This window comes from Corvus cornix, chromosome 1A (genome assembly GCF_000738735.6).
Source record: "Corvus cornix cornix isolate S_Up_H32 chromosome 1A, ASM73873v5, whole genome shotgun sequence".
NCBI lineage: Eukaryota > Metazoa > Chordata > Aves > Passeriformes > Corvidae > Corvus > Corvus cornix.
Window position 1 is genome coordinate 26169409 of NC_047057.1, and position 19782 is coordinate 26189190.

The 19782-nt window shown below is 38.5% G+C and overlaps 1 protein-coding gene across 2 annotated transcripts in view; it reads right to left on the reverse strand.

Annotated features, from left to right (window-relative positions):
* Positions 1-2339: 2339 nt before the first annotated feature.
* Positions 2340-19782, reverse strand: part of ZNF277 (zinc finger protein 277) — a 46387-nt gene continuing 28944 nt past the window's right edge. For both annotated transcript variants that reach the window (XM_039571281.1, XM_039571282.1), the window contains exons 5-12: positions 17710-17801; positions 16213-16323; positions 14236-14368; positions 7636-7703; positions 6360-6456; positions 5806-5848; positions 3461-3635; positions 2340-2686 (exon numbers count right to left, since the gene is read on the reverse strand). In XM_039571281.1, the coding sequence (XP_039427215.1) occupies positions 2494-2686; positions 3461-3635; positions 5806-5848; positions 6360-6456; positions 7636-7703; positions 14236-14368; positions 16213-16323; positions 17710-17801 (912 nt within the window). In that variant the 3' untranslated portion in view covers positions 2340-2493. The remainder of the gene's footprint in view (positions 2687-3460; positions 3636-5805; positions 5849-6359; positions 6457-7635; positions 7704-14235; positions 14369-16212; positions 16324-17709; positions 17802-19782) is intronic.

Sequence of the window (19782 nt, forward strand, 5' to 3'; positions counted from 1 at the left end):
TGTGTCCCCTATTTGTGACAAAAAATAACTTCAGTTTTAAAACAGGTAAGAGACCAAGAATGCCTAGGGAAAATTGTGGGCATTATATGAACAAATAAGTATGCTCCAGCAAAATGTCAGGCACCATTGTGCTAAATGAAAATTCTTGATTTTTACTCTAGAAACCAAAACCAACCCTCTCTGTGAACCTACAAAAGACTTAAACCTACTTCGCTGCCTGTTCATAACTGAAGTAACAAGCTCAACCCTAATCTGATTCCTCATGTTCCTTATATTTCTAGTCAGCAGTTATACGCTGCTTATGAATTCTTCCTAAGTCCTTTTTTTCTCTTTACTCAAAACTGACAACCAGTCTCTGTTATTTATACAATTTACCTTTAGATAGTCTCTTAATTCTACACTGAAAAATTGCTTTTTCAAATTTCTGTTAGAACCAGAATAGCAGTCACTCCATATTGCTGACATTGTTTTCATTTTGTAGGGATTTGAATGACTCAGCACCACATTCTTTATGGTTAGGAAATGTTTTGCAATTTCACTTTATGATATATCAGTAAAATTTTATGTTTCCCTTAATGTGCCCTCCTGAGATGGGCCTGCCATAAAACTCATTTGTGTGCTGCTGCCACAGTTCTTTTGTTGATTTTTCTCCATTGCTCAACACACATCACTAATGTAAGCCCCATTAACTCTTATTCCCTCCTCAGCTAAGAATCTGACTAAAAAGCAAAGACTGAAGTCAATTTCTAAGCCAGGATGAAAATAACTGCTTGGAAAAAGAGGGAAAAAAAAAGCAGCAACAGCCATTGCAATTACTGTATGAAATTAAGAATTTTACAAATGCAGGAAGTACAGGTTATAGCCTATTTAAGATGGTCAGGACATTTTAGTTGAAAAATACTGGGCTTGTGCTTGTTCCTCCTAAATTTTTGTATCAATCCAAACATATGACTACACCCGTCCCCTTTTTCTGTCTATATTCTCAGCACCTGCTGCACTTCTATCCCATTTCCTCTTTACAGAGACAGATACTGCTTCTGTCTCTGTTTCACTGTGCAGTTTATGTGGCTGATCTGTCTTACTCAGTGCATTTTCAGCACCCTGTTGTTCTAACTTATCTCCAGAGCACCCAGGCCCAAGAAAAAGTATGAAAGGGAAAGCAAAGAGAGGTGCTAGAGGGTGATGAGTAATGGCAGAAGAAAACCAGTTCAATGCAAATGAAAAGAAACTGATGCAAATAAGATTGCAGGGTGAATGAGGTGGGACATAGAAGCTTAGCAGAACATGGGTTAAGATCTGCACTTTAGCCCCAGCTCCCAGGGACTGCTTTATAATTCACAGTCACAGTATAAAGACAAACAACAACTCTTACTGACAGCAAGGAATTTCAGGTAAAGAGGGCTGTGCAAAGGCAAAGCTACAGCTTTGAATCTTCTCAGGCAGGGAAGGGCACTGAGTCAAGACTTTCACACTTTCAGCAAGTGCTCTAACACTGACCTAAAGAAGAAAAAAGAATGTACTAATGGTTTTGAAAGAGGTTCTACATATTATGGAAAGCTAAACCTGAATTCTGGAACTACTTAACATTTCAGAACAGTTAGTTTGGATCATCCTAGCAGGACCTGTGCTCTGAGCAACTTTACCCTATCAGGACTGATATTCTTTCTGGACATGCTGAAGACTTCTGACACTTTGGGACCTTTGAAAGGAAATATGGCAACTTTTCTGGACTTGAGATTTTTAGGATTTAATTTGGATTTATGTGTCTGCAATTCCCTAAGTAATTCTTTAACGTAGTTCATAACCATACAAGAAATCTACTTTAAAGTCCTTGGATTTTTGATGCAACCAATATTGCAATTGTTCCTATGCTTTTTTAGACTTCGGACTGTCAGCTTTTCATGCAGTCAGATATTCCTGGGACAGGCAGAGCTTTACTGATGTTTCTGAGTTAGTTTTCAGAATAGGCACCATGTGTCTTAAATATTGATGATTAATAATAGAGATATATAGATTTGTTTTCATTTTCTAAAACGTCTAAGGTTAAAAATAGCAAAACTTCCTTCACACACCAGACCAAGAATTACATTTTCTGTTTGCTCTCTAACAGCAATAACACATAGAAGATTTACTCACTGGCTTTACGCATTGTCTCAGTTGTTCCCACCTTTCACAAGGTGGCCCTAAAATAGAACTCAGATTCTGATTTATTCAGGAAAAATTTTAAAAAAGATGAAAAATTTGTAAGTAACACTAATGGTATTTGAAGATCTAAGCAGAAAATCAAGCAGTCAATTTTAAAATGAAGCTAAAATTTAAAGGAAGATAAACCAACAAAGTTAACACTTAAATTTTTATTTAGCATTCACTTTCTAATACTTGTCCAGTGATAATAATATTTGTGAGTTTAACTGTATACCAATAGTATTTAAAGACTGAATGTTTTTTTGTCTTGCAGAAGCAGCACTAAAGGTCAGCCAGTGTACTTCCAGGTCAAAATTTCTCCTGACTCTTGTTCTCTTCACACAGAAGCTGATTTAAAACACTGCTCTGTTTGAGAGCTTTTAGACTGGATATATCTTCACTTACAACAGGCACTTCTTCACTTTGATCCTCAGTTATCACATCTTCACTGTCTGACAGTGTACACAGAAGTGTATCATTTTCATAGGTAGGAAAATAATACCTGAAAGCAACAAGACATGATTACTAGACAGTTACACATCTGGTTTGAGAGGCTGAGATTAGAATTTTAAAAAAGGAAAAACGAGCAAGTCTGGTTGTCTGGAATGACAGTAAACAGCATACCCAAAAAAAACTGGTATGCATAGTGTAGAAGAGTCACAGAGAAGAGCTGACAACAGACAAGCTCTTCCTCCTATTTCCTCACCCAAATGATGTCACAACAGAGACTACAGATCCATATTTGTCCCGCAACAAATGCTGAACTGAGGCGTTTGAGTTAGAACACTCCCTGTGCTCTACCACCCAGTAGAGAGCATCATTCCCTGGACCCACACAGCCTACTTAGAGTCTGAACCAGTGTTTTGTTACACTCTCTCTCTATTTTCCATGGAAAAAACTATGGGTAAACAGCCAACTTGTTTTGATGCCTAAAGTTAGGTAGACATCATGCATATATCTACATTAGACATGAAAAGAAGGGGATTGATTTGGTTCTAGAACAATTTTGCAACAACCAACTTCTCTAGCATACTGACTTGAAAGTACACATCCCACGTATGGGGACATACGTGGATGCAACCAGCAGAGCAGTATCCCATGTTCTTTTTATCTTCAGACTGTATAGAGATTTCTAATTCTGAGTAGTTTTGAGGCCAGTAGAGTTAGGAAGTTCAGGGCACTGTTGCATTGGAAAACCCCAGAACTTTCAACTTACTGTTTCACAGAAATTATCAAGTAAAAGTATAAATGCTGGAAGAAATGTATTTGCCCTTACTGTGGTTGATCCCATGTAGACCTGGCTGGCAGGAATGCAATGTGTTTAGTCTCTTCCATATGACTTATCAATCCTCCTTTGGATTCAAACTTCTCCTGGCAGTTGTAACAACGACAGTGATGGATTTCTCTTCTGATGAAATTCACTAGCTTTACTTGCTGATAGAAGTTCAGACCTGGAAGAGATGGTAGCGAACAAGCACTTGGGCAACATAAGACTTAATATAAAAATGCTTTCTTGGATTAAGCATAAGGATTGATCAGAGTTTACTGAAGACCAGCACTGCTTGAATGCTGTATCTTAGCAAGTTAACTGAATAAGTGCTTATTCCTAGCTGCTGGGAAACTAACCCTTTGTTTAGTGCAAAAACTGCAAACATTTTGCTTCCTCTCTGTTGAAGTCTTTAGGCTTAGTGACAGAGCTTCAGGAGGAGGCAAGTAGGTTGAGGAATATTGGGAAATGAGAGAGAGATTGACTATTGGCATTGTACCCTGGCTTCCCCAGGACAGGCCCAGCAGGTAGACAGGATGCATGATTCCAAGGATTCCCTGTCCTCCCTCTGCCTGCCTGAGCACAGTGACTTAAGGGACAGGGTGACAAGTGGTGACAAGTCCCTGCCCTGAGCAGCAGGCCTGTCTCCTCTGTGACTGCCCCACCTCCCCAGGTGCAACAGGTGTGAGCTCCTGCAAATGGAACCCATCAGTGACAAGGACAATGGTTCATCCAGCATGGAGGTGTCACTGGGGTTAAGTCGTCCTATGCCCTACAAAAAACTGCTCCCATAAAGGGAAAAAAGACAGGTCATTGCCACAGAAGACTCCCTGCTGGAGGGAATGGAAGACCCAAAATGCCAACCAGACTCACTTCTAGGGGAAGTCTGCTGCTTCCTTGGGGCCTGGGTTAAATGTGTGACAAGAAACCTTCCTACCCTCATGGGTAATTATCTGTTCGTGATTTTTCAGGTGGGCAGTGATGAAGTTGCAACAAGAAGTCCAAGGGCAATCAAGAGAGACTGCCGGGCCTTGGGATGACTGGTTAAGGGATCAGGAGCACAAGTAGTATTTTCCTCTGTCCTTCCAGTTGCAAGGAATAATGAGGGAAGAAACAGGAAGAGCCAGCAGATCAATACCTGGTTCCAAGCCTGGTGTCACTGGAAGAATTTGGGGTTTTCAGATCATGTGTCAACATGATCCCAGGCCTGCTGGTGACAGATGGGGTACACCTGTCTCAGAGGGAGAAAAGGATTCTTGCACAGGAGTTAGCAGGTCTCATGGAGACAGCTTTAAACTAGACTTGAAGGGGGTAAGGGATAAAACCAGGCCCATTAGAGATGAGCCTGGGTCAGGATGCCAGTGTGTTATGTTTGACAAGTGCTGGGTCCTGCAGCTGGGTCACACAACCCCATGCAGTGTTACAGGCTGGGGGAAGCTGCACGGTAGAAGAGGACCTGGGGGTGCTGGGTGACAGCAGCTGAACATGAGCCAGCTGTGCCCAGATGGCCAAGAAGGCCAATGGCATCCTGGTCTGTATCAGCCATAGCGTGGCCAGCAGGACCAGGGCAGGGATTGCCCCCCTGTTTAGCCTGGAGAAAAGGGGGCTCAAGAGCGACTTAATTGCTCTCTACAGCTACTGAAAGGAGGGTGTGGCCAGGCAGGGGTCAGTCTCTTCTTCCAGGTAACAAGTGATAGGGGGAGGTTTAAGTTGGGTATTAAGAAAAATCTCTTCACTGAAAGGCTTGTCAAGCCTTGGCACAGGCTGCTCAGGGAAGCGGTTATGTCACCATGCCTCGAGGTAGTCAAAAGATGTTTAGATGTGGCACTCAGGCACATGGTTTAGTGGTGGACTTGGCAGTGCTGGGTTAATGGTTGGCCTCAATGATCTTAAAGGTCTTCCCCAACCTAAATGACTCTATTCTACAGCAGAAAGCAAACATTGGCCAAACAAAGCTTCTAACTTGTAAGCAAGTCTTAGCAGGCATAATAATAACAATAATAATAATAATAATAAAACAACAACAACAGCAACAATAATAAAAAAATAATAATGCTTCCAAGTCTCCAGCAGCCAGACCTGGAACTCATAGAGCAGGTATTTGTAGAAGCTACTCTGCAAAAGAATCCAGTGGGTCTAAAGAAAATAGCACACATCCTTGGCAGTAACAACAGTTCCATAAAAATAAAGTGTTCTTGGCTTGCTTTTGTAAGCTGGCAGAAACAGTTTCCATAATGGAAAAGTTAAATGTCTCTACAAAAATAAAACCAATAAACTTGTTTTCCACTATTCTTATGATGTGGTTTTCTCCACACTAGTGGCAAATGCTGACAATTACAGCACCTCTTACTCACCATGCTCTGACTTTATTTTAGGAAAGTGAAATCCATGTGATTTCTGGAGGAAAAAAAAAGGGAAGAAAAAAATACCTTATTTCCACTACTTCTACTATTCCAAGTTAAAAACAGCTCAGCTTTTCATGGGCTGACACAGACATATGCATATAGACACACAAACATGAATACATGAAACAAACCCCAGAAGTTTTGGTTCATCAGAAACTTCCATATTCGTGTTTCATACTGTTAAATAGTTCATTAAAACTGAAACACAGATGCTAACGATAAAATATATTACATCACGAAACCACTATGATATCAAAGATGCTATTTCTTTACTGTCTGCAGCAGTCTCTACACTCACAAGTAATAGCCAGTCATACTCTTAATGTAAAGCTTGACTTCTCTGCATGTTTTAGTAACAAATACTGGAGGTGCATGCAGTACTTTGGTTCTGTGCTGAAGAGGGCATTCTAATGCAGCAGCTGATTTGACCTTAATAAAGATGTTACAAACATAATTTTTAATTCCAAAGTGATGAAAAAACAGTTACTTAAAAGAAGTCTTACCTGCATGTGAAGATACAGTTTTTCTGTGGTGTCTGCTTGTTCTTCACAAAATAGGCAAACTGCACACACAGGATGCTCTTCCCAGTCAGACCAGTCTCTTATGAATAAAAGTCAAAAAGATTCATTTAGTTGTGGAAAAGAGAAGAGACATTTTGAGAAAGGGCAATTTAAATTATGCTTTCACAACACTAGAAATAAATCCAGAGAAACAGAATACTTTAAAGGGGTGGAAAAGAGAGTGGATTTATAGCTGGATACATGATTACAATCTGGTGTAGAGTCTAAACAAATTACAAATTTGAAAACAACTGAGCAGTTAATGTTAATGTTGGATAATTCCTGAGCAGACAGGCATTAAATCCTACTTGAAACTGTCTGCACTAACAAACAGAATATTAACTTCAATTTCTATCCAGTTTGGTAAGTCATCAAATATTGCTTTCAGTGTTTATTTTTCGGAGGTCTTTTAAAATTCTTTTATACCTTTCTAATCTTTCAGTACACCAGCCAAAGTCATAATCATCGGGCAGAGCTAACTCTAAGTGTTATTTACTTATGAAATATTAATTACTCACTTATGCTGCATTTAGACATGTACACAGAGAATACTTTACCTAAACATCCGTTTAAACCCTAGTACTGCTGAGAGATAGAACTATTACTGCAACCAGGTAGAGCCATGTAAAATTAACCTCAAGTCACAGAGAGAACCAGGAAGATCAGGGACCCTGATACCCATAAATTACTTCCTGCTTATTCCATTTTGTATGGCCAAGGAAACCACCTCTGCAGTGATCTGAGGGCCTGGACCACAGAAGTATGCAGAGGAGGTGGATGTTGCCCTCAATAAGCACTGCTGAGAAGCTTCCTTTCAAAGCCTTCTTTAATCTCTAGTTACTAGCTTTTTATGAAATTTTTTCATACAATTTCTTCCTCATACTGACATTTTTGATGCTTACTTTTGATTTTTAAATTTGAGCAAAAGCGATTCAATGTTTTCTGGTACAGAAGTAAAAAATAATGCATTTTGTCTACATCTTTACAAACCCAGAACGCTCTTGTTTGAGCTCTAGGGAAACAACAGGCTTGTGGTTGAAGTATGAAGTTTACAACTCTCATTGCTGAGAAGTGTTTTTAATGAGGACAATTTGGAGTTGATTTTATTGGCTTAAATGAATTTAAACTGTGTGCTAAACGTGCACAGCATTTTCCCTGAAACTACTTTAAAAATAATGGTCCTGCAAGTCTGTGTAATGGGCACATAAGTAACTCTTACTCTTCCAGGTTATCTAGTAATTCCCGGTCATCCTCTGACTGCACTTCCTCCCACGACTTTCCAAATTCCTGGGGGGAAAAAAAGAAATGAAAATAAAAAAACATTTCCCAATTCTCATCACACATTGTCACTCAACTGAACGAACATCTCAGAAGTCACAATCAGTATCTTACTTTGGATCACTTCAGTTTTGCTGTGAATAAAACGTAGTCATACAACACTGCTATACTAAGAATTTTTAAAATAAGAATTATTTTTATCTTTTAACAGGGCATTCCCCACACTACAGCTGAGAGGAAGATGATTTGGCACAGAGTTCTCAAGAAAACCAGTGTTGCAACACTTCCAAGGTATTCCTGAGGTGGGTGTGTTATCACTGTCAATTTTGCCCTCACACTTGCTCAATCCAATCTGCCTACCTTGCTTTTCATGCAGCACGTGCTGCTTAATGCAGCTGTCACACCTGGGGCTTCAGCTACACCAGTCAGTGCCTGTACCTTGTCCAAGGTTGTGCCAATGAGAACACGGTGTAAACTTATGTAGTGCTCCAGAAAGGCAGTGTGAGCCAGGGCACAGCCCTCTGAGCTGGACTCCAGTTTGTCTTCCCTCCTCTTCTCATACATGAACGTAAGCACATCTATTCATGGTGTTCTGTTCTTCCTTTTACTTTTTGTGTTGTTTATTTATACCTTAAAGACCTTCAGCACGAAGTATATCACAATACATTTGTGCAGCGTTCAGCACAATGGCAGGCACTCTCAGCATGACTGAGATACAAATAACAGGCAATGAAAAGCTGAAGGGCTCTACTCAAATACCAGCAGTGATCTTTAGCTAGTGTTTTTCTTTCCTTGGATTCTTCTTGTCTTTAAAAATAAACCCAAGAAAACTAACCAGTAATCAGAACAGTATTTTTGAACCCATACTTTTGATGGCTGTGGAGGATTCACAAAGATTATAGTTGACAATCTTGTCCCTATTAAAAAAAAGAGGCAGATAATAAAAGGATAATCCTTTAATTGATTTTATTAAAATATTCCTACTAATAAATATATTTAATAACATCCTTAGTAACAAGTATGATTATTGCCTTTATGGTTGTTTGGAAAAAGAAGAAAAAGATATCCATCATTTAACAATTTAATGAGAATTTTTGAAGTTGCTAGTGTCTATCATGAAAATGATGAACAATTGTCTCTAGACAGCTATAAACATAATGTCATCATATATTACAGAATGAAAATTCTGTAATTAATTCAGTGATACTACATGCTAGTGTGTAAGCTCTCTGAGTGAGAGGGGAGACTGATTAATGTCACCATTACTGTGAGAAAACATGAAGCCATTAACACCTCTCACCACATGTTCTCCCAGCTGCACACCAGTTTCCAATGTCTACTAATGCTAACACCTTAATGAGCAGATAGTGGCTCACAACCACTACAAAATGAAGACCAATGCTCACTATTTTTTCCCTTTACCAGCTCAAAGTATATCAGCATATGTTCAAAACAGCAGCCAATATTAAGCTTCACCTTTTAATTAAAGGTGAAAGGGAAAAAACATGCATGAGCTTTGTTATTGCTGCTGCTTCTTTACGGTTTTTCTGTGAAGAAGGCAGAGAGGGATCTTGTAAGAGGTCTCTGTTTCCCTCATCTATTTATATTCAGAGGAGAAAAAAAAAGGAAAAAGCGAAAAGCTAACCAGGTCTTGTATCACTGGAAAATTGCATGGTGAATGGATAACTAGGAACACTGTGATGAAAGTGCCAAGAGACTGAATCTGAGCAATTGGGTGGAAAAGAGCTCTTTGAAACATTCTTAAAAATCTTTCCGTTTTTTTTTTAATTTTCCTTTTTTTAACAGTTTTTCAGTTCTCCAGCTTGATGGGCATCTGGGACCAACGGTGCCTTTGTTAAGTATTCAACTTTCTTTGCTTTTTCATCCAAGATGCAAGAGCTCCCAGGAGTGATCTCTAGAGATTCCCAAGAAATTCTTAACAAAACCAGAGAAAAAATGAGACTTGACATTGTTAATAGTTCAAACACTAGAAAATGCATAATTAAAAAAACCCTGAAGGCCTTGCTACATATTCTAGAAAAAACAACTTTTTCTTTTAAATACTTACTGTGTACCTCACAGAGAGGATGATTCTATAGAAAAGTGAGGAGAGCATGCAAATGTGTGCGGTTTGATAATTTCCTCTTCCAAAATGTAGTCTAAAGGCACAGAGATGAAACGCCTCACTGGCAATTTACCTTCTCAACTTGAGAGCAGGCAGAAAGTCTGTGTGCCTCACTGATGCAACACACCCCCACTTGAAAAGAAGTGCTGAGATGGGAGAAACTAGAAACAGCAGCTGGTATCTCAAGCAGTGTTCCCTAAAGAGCAGTTCCTGAACTACATGCAAATGGAGTTCCAGGCCTGCGGAACTCAGAAACTCCAAACATATGTTGATTTCCCCTGCAAATTTTCTGTCACCCTTCTTCTCACCTGTCTTGCTGTGATCATCTGAGTTATCTTATCTGTTTTATATTGCTGCAGAACTCAAGATGGCCTATCAGGAAGAAGAGATGGCCTTACCCCAACATTGGATGAATTTCAATATGAAGCATTCCCCCACTTGTCAATGGAAACTGGAATGGAAATCCACTTGGGGGATTTTACTAAGTCTTGAACTGTCACCAGCTGAAGAAGGGTTTCCCTTTACTATTTTACAAAATACACACCGTGTAAATCAAAAGAGGCTAAATATAAGTAGTGACTCCATAACAAAATACTCTTCCCCTGTCCCCCAACGAATAATAGTGATGATCTAGAGCTTGGAAATAAGGAGAAAGCATCTTTTTATCTTTGAGGAAAATAAAGGCTTTATAAAACAAGTTTTCTAGTAAGTAGTAGGCACCATTTTTCAGCTGCCTAGCTTAGTTATAAGTGCATTAATTACAGTGATGTTACATACTGTAGACACATGCCATTAATCAATTGTAGAACAGACATCTGTGCTTCCTACAAAGGATACTCTATACCTAAAAGTGCTGCTGGTAACAATCAGTGAATACAGAAGGGAAGGCCTTGCCAGTCTGGGTTTGCCTCAGTTCCTCTGGGAATAAGAGAGTTTTAATACTGCCTTCTATTCTTTTATGGCCTCCAGCAAGCACCACAGACTACAAAGTTCTTCCCTCTCCATTTTTACTTGGCTCTTTGTGCAAGGTGAGTCATGGGGCCACAGGATAATACAGGCAGAGAAACAAGAAAATTAAGTTGGAAGGTTTTTTTTGAAGAAAAGAAAAATAAGGTAATGTACATCTATATATCATGGATACATTGTTGCTCAGTTCTTCACACTCTAGTACCAGTTTGTCTCTCTGAGTTAACACTTCAAGCCTTTCTGAGTAGGATTGGCATGATCTTCCATACTTACACAACAGAGACAAAAGACCTCCAAATCCACTGGGGAAGTGACCACACTGCCCTTCAAGTTAGTTGATTAATTGCAAAACTCTCTCTGTAATTCAACATAACTACTTAATAACAAGATTTTGATACTTGCTTATGAAAGAAATTACCTGTGAGCAACAGAACATGTCATTGATATGGAGGTAGAAAAATAAATGATATGGAGATAGATCATGACAGAAGTCACAGAAAATCACAGAATATCAAAATATTTACACAGGAATATGCATTTACACTACTCATCACTATGCCAAATTGAAAAGTTAGGGTAGGAAATTGCCAACACACAGACAGAAAAGCAACTTTATGTTATGAAAACAGATTCTCCCAACTGCACTACAAACACAAGTGAAGTCGAAAGCAGAATGGAGGGAAAGGAAGAAGGCAGGCAAGCCTACTGCTCTAAATGAAATCAATGGGAGCTGCGCCATCAGCTTAAAAAGACAAGAACTGGCCAAAAGACCATGAGGCAATTCAGCATTCTCAGGCCATCTGAACAACAAGCCCTTAAAACTTCTCAGTACAAAAGCCACAAAATAAAGGAAACTGCCAGTTGCAGCTTAACAAGACTATTTTATGCACTGCTTGGTGAAGATAACATGTAATGGAAAATTATAAAAGAAGAACAATAATGTCTCTAAGATGGCTGTAGAAAGGAACTATTCATTTAAATAGCTTAAGATCCAGTTGCTGAAGGAAAAGCTTTATCATGCACATCCTAAAGGTAAAGTGGGTAACACTGTGACAGTACTGATTTTTATCACTACTTAGTTTTATAATCTTTTTCTGATTAAAAAAAAAAACTTGATCAAACTGGCATATAGAAAGATCAAGATTCAAACTTCTGTGAAAACATAAAAAAAACAGATAAACTGTATGCCTACAGCTTTAGGTTAAGGTGAATGCAATAGCAAATTTCGAAACACTACATCTGTCATTTCAGATATGATACGTAAACCACGTCTGTGTCTTTGAAACTGTATAATTCCCCTGGACATTTAGAGCAATGTGAAGCACAGACCTCTAACACTCATTGATAAAAATGAGTAAATCTTGATAGTACACATAAAAAGAAAAAATTTCTGGGAAGTTGTGAGGTGTTAGGGGAGAAGAAGCAAAATCACTATATCAAGTCATTACAGAAAACAGACCTTGTGTAACATCTAGAATTTACTGAATACAGACATCGCTTGAAAAAACCCGTCCTATCACATTTAACATAATCTACTGCAGAACATGTATGTGCAGTACAGAATATTTCTTCCTTACAATGTAAAGGCCAATCTACTGAACTCCTAGTGAACAAACTGAGGTTCTTCCTTTTAGTCTTTTTGTCTCTGTGCAAAAAAAAAAAAAAAGGGTTGTCAAATGCTGTTTGGAAAGTAAACACTTTCCACTATGTAGGAACATTCCTAAAAATTTCCTGTGTGCAAATATACATTTAATAGTGAGCTATGTCATAAGTGTTTAAGACAGAGTTTTTAGTCTGTTTTCAATCTTTATTTTAAAAAATCTTTTCTTTAAAAGAAAAAATGTCAGAAATTCTGATGTGGGTACAATCTGAAGGATCAGAAAGACTGAGTGGAAATAGTCCCCTGAGGAGACTGAAGTGTAGACAACTGAAAATGTGTGGAAAGACAACATGGCTGTAGCAGAGCATGTAGAGCCAGACAAAGAACTGTGATCATTCAAGCATGTCCCAGAAGATGTACTGAACAGATCTTGCACATGCAGTGCCCACTGCCCAATTTTAAACATTTCTGTGGTTTGACATAGTTTATTTGAGTTATATTTTCTATTGTCTGTAATTTCAAGGACCTGAAAGAATACACCCCTGAGTGATGTTACTCAGTGACCAACACCCGAGCTGGTTCAGGCTGGCACGGGAAGACACTCTGCAAAGTCCTGCCCAGAATCCCAGCTCCAGGAAAAGGGGAACCAAGGCCTTGACTGTAAAACAGTTTGCATGTTCTGTGGCCACATAAGCAGCATTACTCAGACCACGCCTCAATGTGCAAATGAATGCAAATTAGAGACAAAAGGTAATTTTAAAAAGATGCCAAGTTCTGAAAATATAGTATTACGTGCAGGACAAGCAGAGAAGAAAGAAACTATTAAAATCACTTAAAACAATTACATTAAATTAAAATCTGTTAACTTCCAAAGGAGAAGTAAATGCTCACTTCTGTTGAAGATCTAGAAATATCTACCCTACAGGACGTCACAACTTTTTCCTCACTGTACAGCAAATACAGGTCAGTTTTCAAAGTTGTGATACTTGAATATTGAGAAAAAAACCCACAGGTCTCAGGTCATAGATCTTTGGAAGAAAAATATAAGATATCACCAAGGAAACTAGTTCTATCTTGGGCAGAAGGGACTTGGCAGAGCATTAAACATACAAATTTTTGTTCTCAGTTTTAAAGTAACACCCATGAAGAGAAATTAAAGGGAAAGAGTAGGTAAAATGGTGAAGAATGCCTATTTATAACCTGGATATTAGCACATGTAGAAGGCACAAAGACTACTTCAGGTGAACTATAGTTATTTCTGGGACAGAACATAGCAGCTTTTGAAGCAGCTCCTATATTCATATGTTGAAGGCAGCAAGTGAAAATCTGTTACATACACATGCACACACTCTCAAAGGTCTGAGACAAAAAAAATATTTAGCAACATACACCTACCTGGAGGCTAAAAACTAACTTTTTTCTTTCATCTATCTTTCATTTTCCTCTTCTTTGCATTTAATTTATACTCTGAAGAGCACTTCCAGCTTAAGGTTTGTAGAAAACGAGCTCAAAGCCAACTGCTTGAAGTTAGACCTCCATTTACTTCATTGCTCTATCTCACTTTCCCTTCTGTTATTAAAGCAGAGAGTGAGCACTAATGACATGATGATTAGTGTCTCTTCAAGCTACATTCTTGCATCTCTCAAAATCAAATCTCAACAAAAAATGTTTACTAGTGCTTAGTTTGACAATCATCCAGAGTATCATGCCATAAATGAGCATACTTCTTAAGAATCCTTCAAATGATTTTTGACCTTTATACTAATTGCTGGTTTGGATTTATTCACTTTTAGCTAGATAATGTCTGTATCTCTTTAGTCAATTTGCTATTTATTCATAGAACTACTTACCAAGTAATTAATGATATAAAATTTATCATATTCTTTGTTTTTGGCATTGATTCTGCGATGCTGCTTCTTTCTCATGTGATCTTTAAGTGTGTTTTTGTCTCTGAAGACTTTTTCACAGTATAAACACTGTAAGCTAAGATAAAAAGGTAAACAGGTCAACATGTTAAAATGAAAATAATACAAAATAATAAACTTAAATAAGATAGAGTTATATATAGTAAGATTAACCTAAGCATGTCAGAGCAAACTAAAAGTAACAGAAGGCTTATTTGAAAGAAAAAATTACAAGATAATCTTAGATCAGAGTAGAGTCAATCAAACATAGAAATAACGACAGAAAATGAAAAATATAGTTAACAAAAAAGTTTTTCCCCATATGCAAAGTGGGATAAAAGTCTGATTATCCAAAATTGGCACAGAAAGGCTTCTGACTGCTCTGTGTGTGAGCTCTATAACTCAGCATGGACTTACACTGAGATCCAATCCATCTGTAATGGCTTCTTTGTAATTCAGAGTGAAAGAACATACTACTTACTGAACATACTACTTACCTTTTGAAACAATTTAAATTAGCTAAACAGAAAGTTTTTATAGTTCTACCTCAACAGGGAGGGTAAACGAAAGTTTGCCAGGGTGGTCAATGGGTTTTGAAATCCCAAAAAATAAAATTCAGTAAGTAAATTCATATCCACATACACACACACACAGAGTTCTATGTAATTCATAGATAGACATACATACACATATTTACATGCATATATATACATAGACATGAAGTATTATATAGGTGTATATATACATTACTCAAGAAGGTGAAAACATTCATTAAAAAATGAGAATTTTACCACAGTATGTCTTCCAGAGCAATTCAAACAAAACAGAAGTTTATGCACTGCCTTAGATCAGCATCACAGAACTGTTTTGGTTCCAGATTCCCCTCAGCTCTTTTGTGTGGAGCAGGAATTCAGGATTCTCAGTATCATTTTGCCTTCCAAGACATTTAAGAAGTTTTGAGTTCTCCCTATGCTTGCAGACTTCAAATCAATATTGCATTGCTGGTGAATCATAGGTCTGATGGCAGAATACATCTATGAATTTTACTATCTGCTTTGCTCCACCTGCCAACAGCAAAGTGTTTGCTCTACTTGAGAAAGGCATTCCCAGGAAGAGCATGAAAGGCTTTCTGGCAGCATACATAATGTAGTCTTATTTGCCTGAAACAAGATTTTTCTCCTCTAGTAATTTATTTTCAAGTACTATTCTACTAGCATAGCTAATAAGCCTATTCTTAGCAGTAGGGAGATGGCCTTTCACTACTCTGGACATAATTTCAGCATGTGCATTAACTACAGAGAGGGTCAACTTTGAGAAAACTCCCTCTAACTGAGAGCCTCAGGTCCTACTGATAAACAGCAGAGCTGCAAATTATCAGTAAGCATGGTAATTCAGTGCATTAGGCAACACTAGTGATAAAAGAAAAGGCTTTCTTAATATGTCTTCATTTCTGGAAAAAGTTAACACGTATCTATCCCCTTCTGCTCTGGGCTTACTCTGTAAGCAGTACAAAAGGGAGAGACCAAACATCCCATAGTAATGGTATATGGAGGTAAATGAAGACTGGCACAAGGACTCTGTATCCAGTGATTAAAGAGATGTTTAGCAAAAAGTTTGTTACGATGAGAAAGAACATTAATGCTAACAGTTGTGAGAAAAAGGCATGTGCTATTACTGATGTCGAGGGAAACTGTGCAATGCATAACTGAAACACTGCACTTGACTTCATACTATGAACTGTTATGAATTAGCTTTCAGTAAGTCAACAAAAAGACTTCTAAGAGGACTCACAATAAACTTACATGCTCTCTTTGCTTCTTTGTAACTAGCCACAAATGTGGAATTCATTTTTACCAACTATTTCCAAGTTAAAAGAAATATGACCCAAATTTATTGAAAACAAACCAACAAAACTCTACTTACCTGTCAAGCTTCCCCTGTAATACAGCCAAAAACTCATAGCAGTTCACAATGTTATCTGGCAGTCCAATGTTAAAGGCATGCTCTCTTGCCATATGATTGAGAAGGACAGATCTACAAAAGACATTCAAATAGAATGTTATACGTTTTTGGATACACATGAGGATTATTCAATTAGTGATTTAAAATACACCAATGGCTCTAAAATTGCACAAAAGCCAACATTAAATAAACAGTAATAGTCTTGCTGCCACTGCTAGGAAAAAAAATGCAATTTTATTGAAACAAGAAGTTTTTCATTTTCAGCTCTGCTGAATGTTCAGCAACATTTCAACTGCTCAATCCACGCACATGATATATAATCCTTTAAATGAAAATTACAGTATAGTTTATTTTGACCCTTACTGTTAGCAAAGCTCATTCATTACCCTGTATAAGTAAATCACATTTCAAACAAGCCTCTTGAGAAACATTCTAAAAAGCCATTTGTCAGACTTCTCTATGCTGGTTAGCAGAGCAGAAATTCTTGGATGCAATGTGCTTTTACATCAATACTGCTTCACACAGCACTAGCAACATGAAAGGCACTCAAAAGTGTACACAAATAAACATAGTGGATGTTCAAATAAGATATTCCTCTAACAGAGATGTACTGGTTAATTCCTTAGGTGCCCAACATCTCTATATGCCTCAGCTTCTGCTTTTGGGGACTAAAGAAACATCCGAATGTTGGCACTTGCTTTTACCATAGTCCAGGCATGAATTTCAAACGTGCACTCTGCCTGTCAGACCCAAGAGGAAGCAGAGGATGAAGTTCCTGGGGGCTGAACGATCTGAGCTTCACTGCACCAGACAGTAGAGAGGGACACTCATAGAACATTGGGATGACCTGCAGGAATATGACCCCAGGTTCTTCTACCCTTCCAGATTACCAGAACTACCCACACAAACAGACTTAGCCTCTCCCACTGAAACTGATTTACTCTGAATAAACAAAGTTTCTTTGGAGCATGCACTTCAATGCAATTCTTGCTTGCACTTGACTGATGCTGTAAAGCACTCTGGTCTCACTCTAATTTTCTTCTCCTCTTTTTCACTTGATATTCAAATTCACACTAGTTAGGTGAGCTTTAAATAGGAAAATGTACAACTGGATAAAAATATTTTTTAACCATCACACTGGCTTACACAGCTCTCCTTGTTGCTGAAACAGCTACCAAAAAAAAGTTTATCTTTAAAATGCTTCATTCCCAAATCCAATGTACTGTGTAGTAGAAATAATTGCACTGGAATAAATAAAAAGGTTTGAGAAGTAGGACAGGATCTATTTAAAATGGCACTTCAGTTGAAAGAAATACTTAAACTATATTTTAGAGTTAATTCTACCTTCTGAGTCCTACCATTATGGACTGACTGGTTCAATGACACTGAAAACATAAAAAAAGATGCTGAGCAGATATCAAAAAAATAGAACAAAAGCAAACAGGGCAACAAACAAACCTGTTTCCTGTGAATTCTTGATCACAGAACATACATACACTATGAAAACTTGTGTCATATCTCTCTTGTTGTTGCTGTTCTAGAATTTCTCTCTGTGAAAAGAAACAGATATAGTCATTCAGACAAAACCATTCCATCACATAAGCTTATTATACGTATTTATCCCTACTGGTAACAATGAACATACAGAATCCAAATGTTCTGCTGACACAAACCAGATGTGGGTTTGTGGGGACCAAACTTTTGAATGTGGGTTCTCAAAAAAATTCCAAGTTTTTCCAAATGCAGTATGCATCCCAGTTAAGTTCCAGTAAAATTCTCTTAACTTTATATACATGGTGCATGGAAATAAATACAATCCACAGCGAGATCTTGTACAACTATTTAAATAATTCTGTATAAAACCTCTCAGTTTATTGGTTCTACCTGTGATTCAGGCTTACCTCTGGTAACAGTGAGCAGGTTTATGGGTAACCACCTAACACCCAGTGGAATGACAAACTCAATGGCTAATTGCAGGCAACCTAGAGGGCTTTTTTCTAATACAAGACACAGCCCTGGCAGTTTCTGTAAGAAGCTGTGGCACATACGAACCCAGGGAAAAGGAGAAGGTCATTTCCTTAACCCTGGTTCTGTTTAAAGTAGGGCAACAGGCTAGGTCAGACACTTTACAACACTTGGTGCACTTTCCTAACAACGACAAAATCAAGCAGCAGGTGATTTGTCTCTGTTGCTGTAACAGCAGCAGCGTAGTTATACTGTGGAGTTACTATGCACTTCAGATGGAAAGGCCATAATCATCTGGGACATGAGAGAATCAATGTCTGGATTAAAACTTAGCATATTTTCAGCCTAGCAACATACTACTCTGTACTTGTGTTTTAAGTACTGATAACTGGGAAAGGATATTTCATTTCTGTGCAGCGCAGAGGGGCTACTGACTGCTTTCTGACATTGGGGATCATGACTGAATTTCTTAGGGCATTTTCTCAATCTCTTTATCTCTTCAGAACCTGCAGTGAAACTTTGTTTTTCCCACCTGCCTCTTTAGTAACTCTTTTATGTGGATTAAAGCACAAATTTGTTCATAGGGTACATCTGAATTACACTCAGCTATGCCTCTTGGATAAACTCCAGAGAAGGTAGAAAAGAAATGAAAAGAGAAAAGAAAGGAAAGACACACCCCCTGAACCCCCGAAGAAATGAGAGGAAGGCTTGAGCTACTGTCATGAAAGGCCCCAATGCATCCTGCAGTGCAGACAGGCTGGTGTGGATGTACTACACCACATCCCACTGCCCACTGAGAGGTGGCACGAGGTGACACTGGGCACGTAAATGTGCTGTCTGCTTCTCTTCCACAAAAGCAGCATGCTGCACCCAGTGAAGGGCAGTAGGGTGATAAGAGGCCTGTCAAGAGTGCAGGAGAGTGCTGCACCTGAAGTGCACTTGGCCTGGGGTCCGTGGATGCCGAGAGACATGGGCACACTGTGCCACAGCTCCTTCCAGGGCCCAGATTCAACCACATCACTTGGGAACTGTAGCTGTTGCACATCAGCTAAGAGTCTGTTACCTTGAAAATACATATGCTGGGGCTTTTCTGTTTGTTTTTGTACTACAAGGTGTACATTTAATGTTGGAATCATGCTCAGCAGCGCCTACTCACATTTTAGGCTGTATCTGCTCATGTCCTGCTGCATTATGCAAAACATCAGCTCACAGAAATGTAAATTCCTATTTTTCAGGGCTGACTCTGGAAAGAGGTGAATGGAGCACACCTTGTCACAGCCCTTCAGCAGAGATGCAATTAAGTAAGACTGCTCCATGCAGGCAGTGAATGTCCCATACCACGTCAGTAGAAACTGGGGCTTTCTCTGATGCGTGGAGCTGCCCCCTCTCTCCACTCAGCAGCATGTTTGACGCTGTTTGGCTAACCTTGGATTTGAAACCATTATAAACATAGTTTATATACTTTGTAAAAAACACTGGAAACAATCTAAATGGAAATCAAAAGTGATCATGTCCCGTTTGGATAGAAAGGGTTTAAACACCCCCACCCTCATCAATGATATTCCA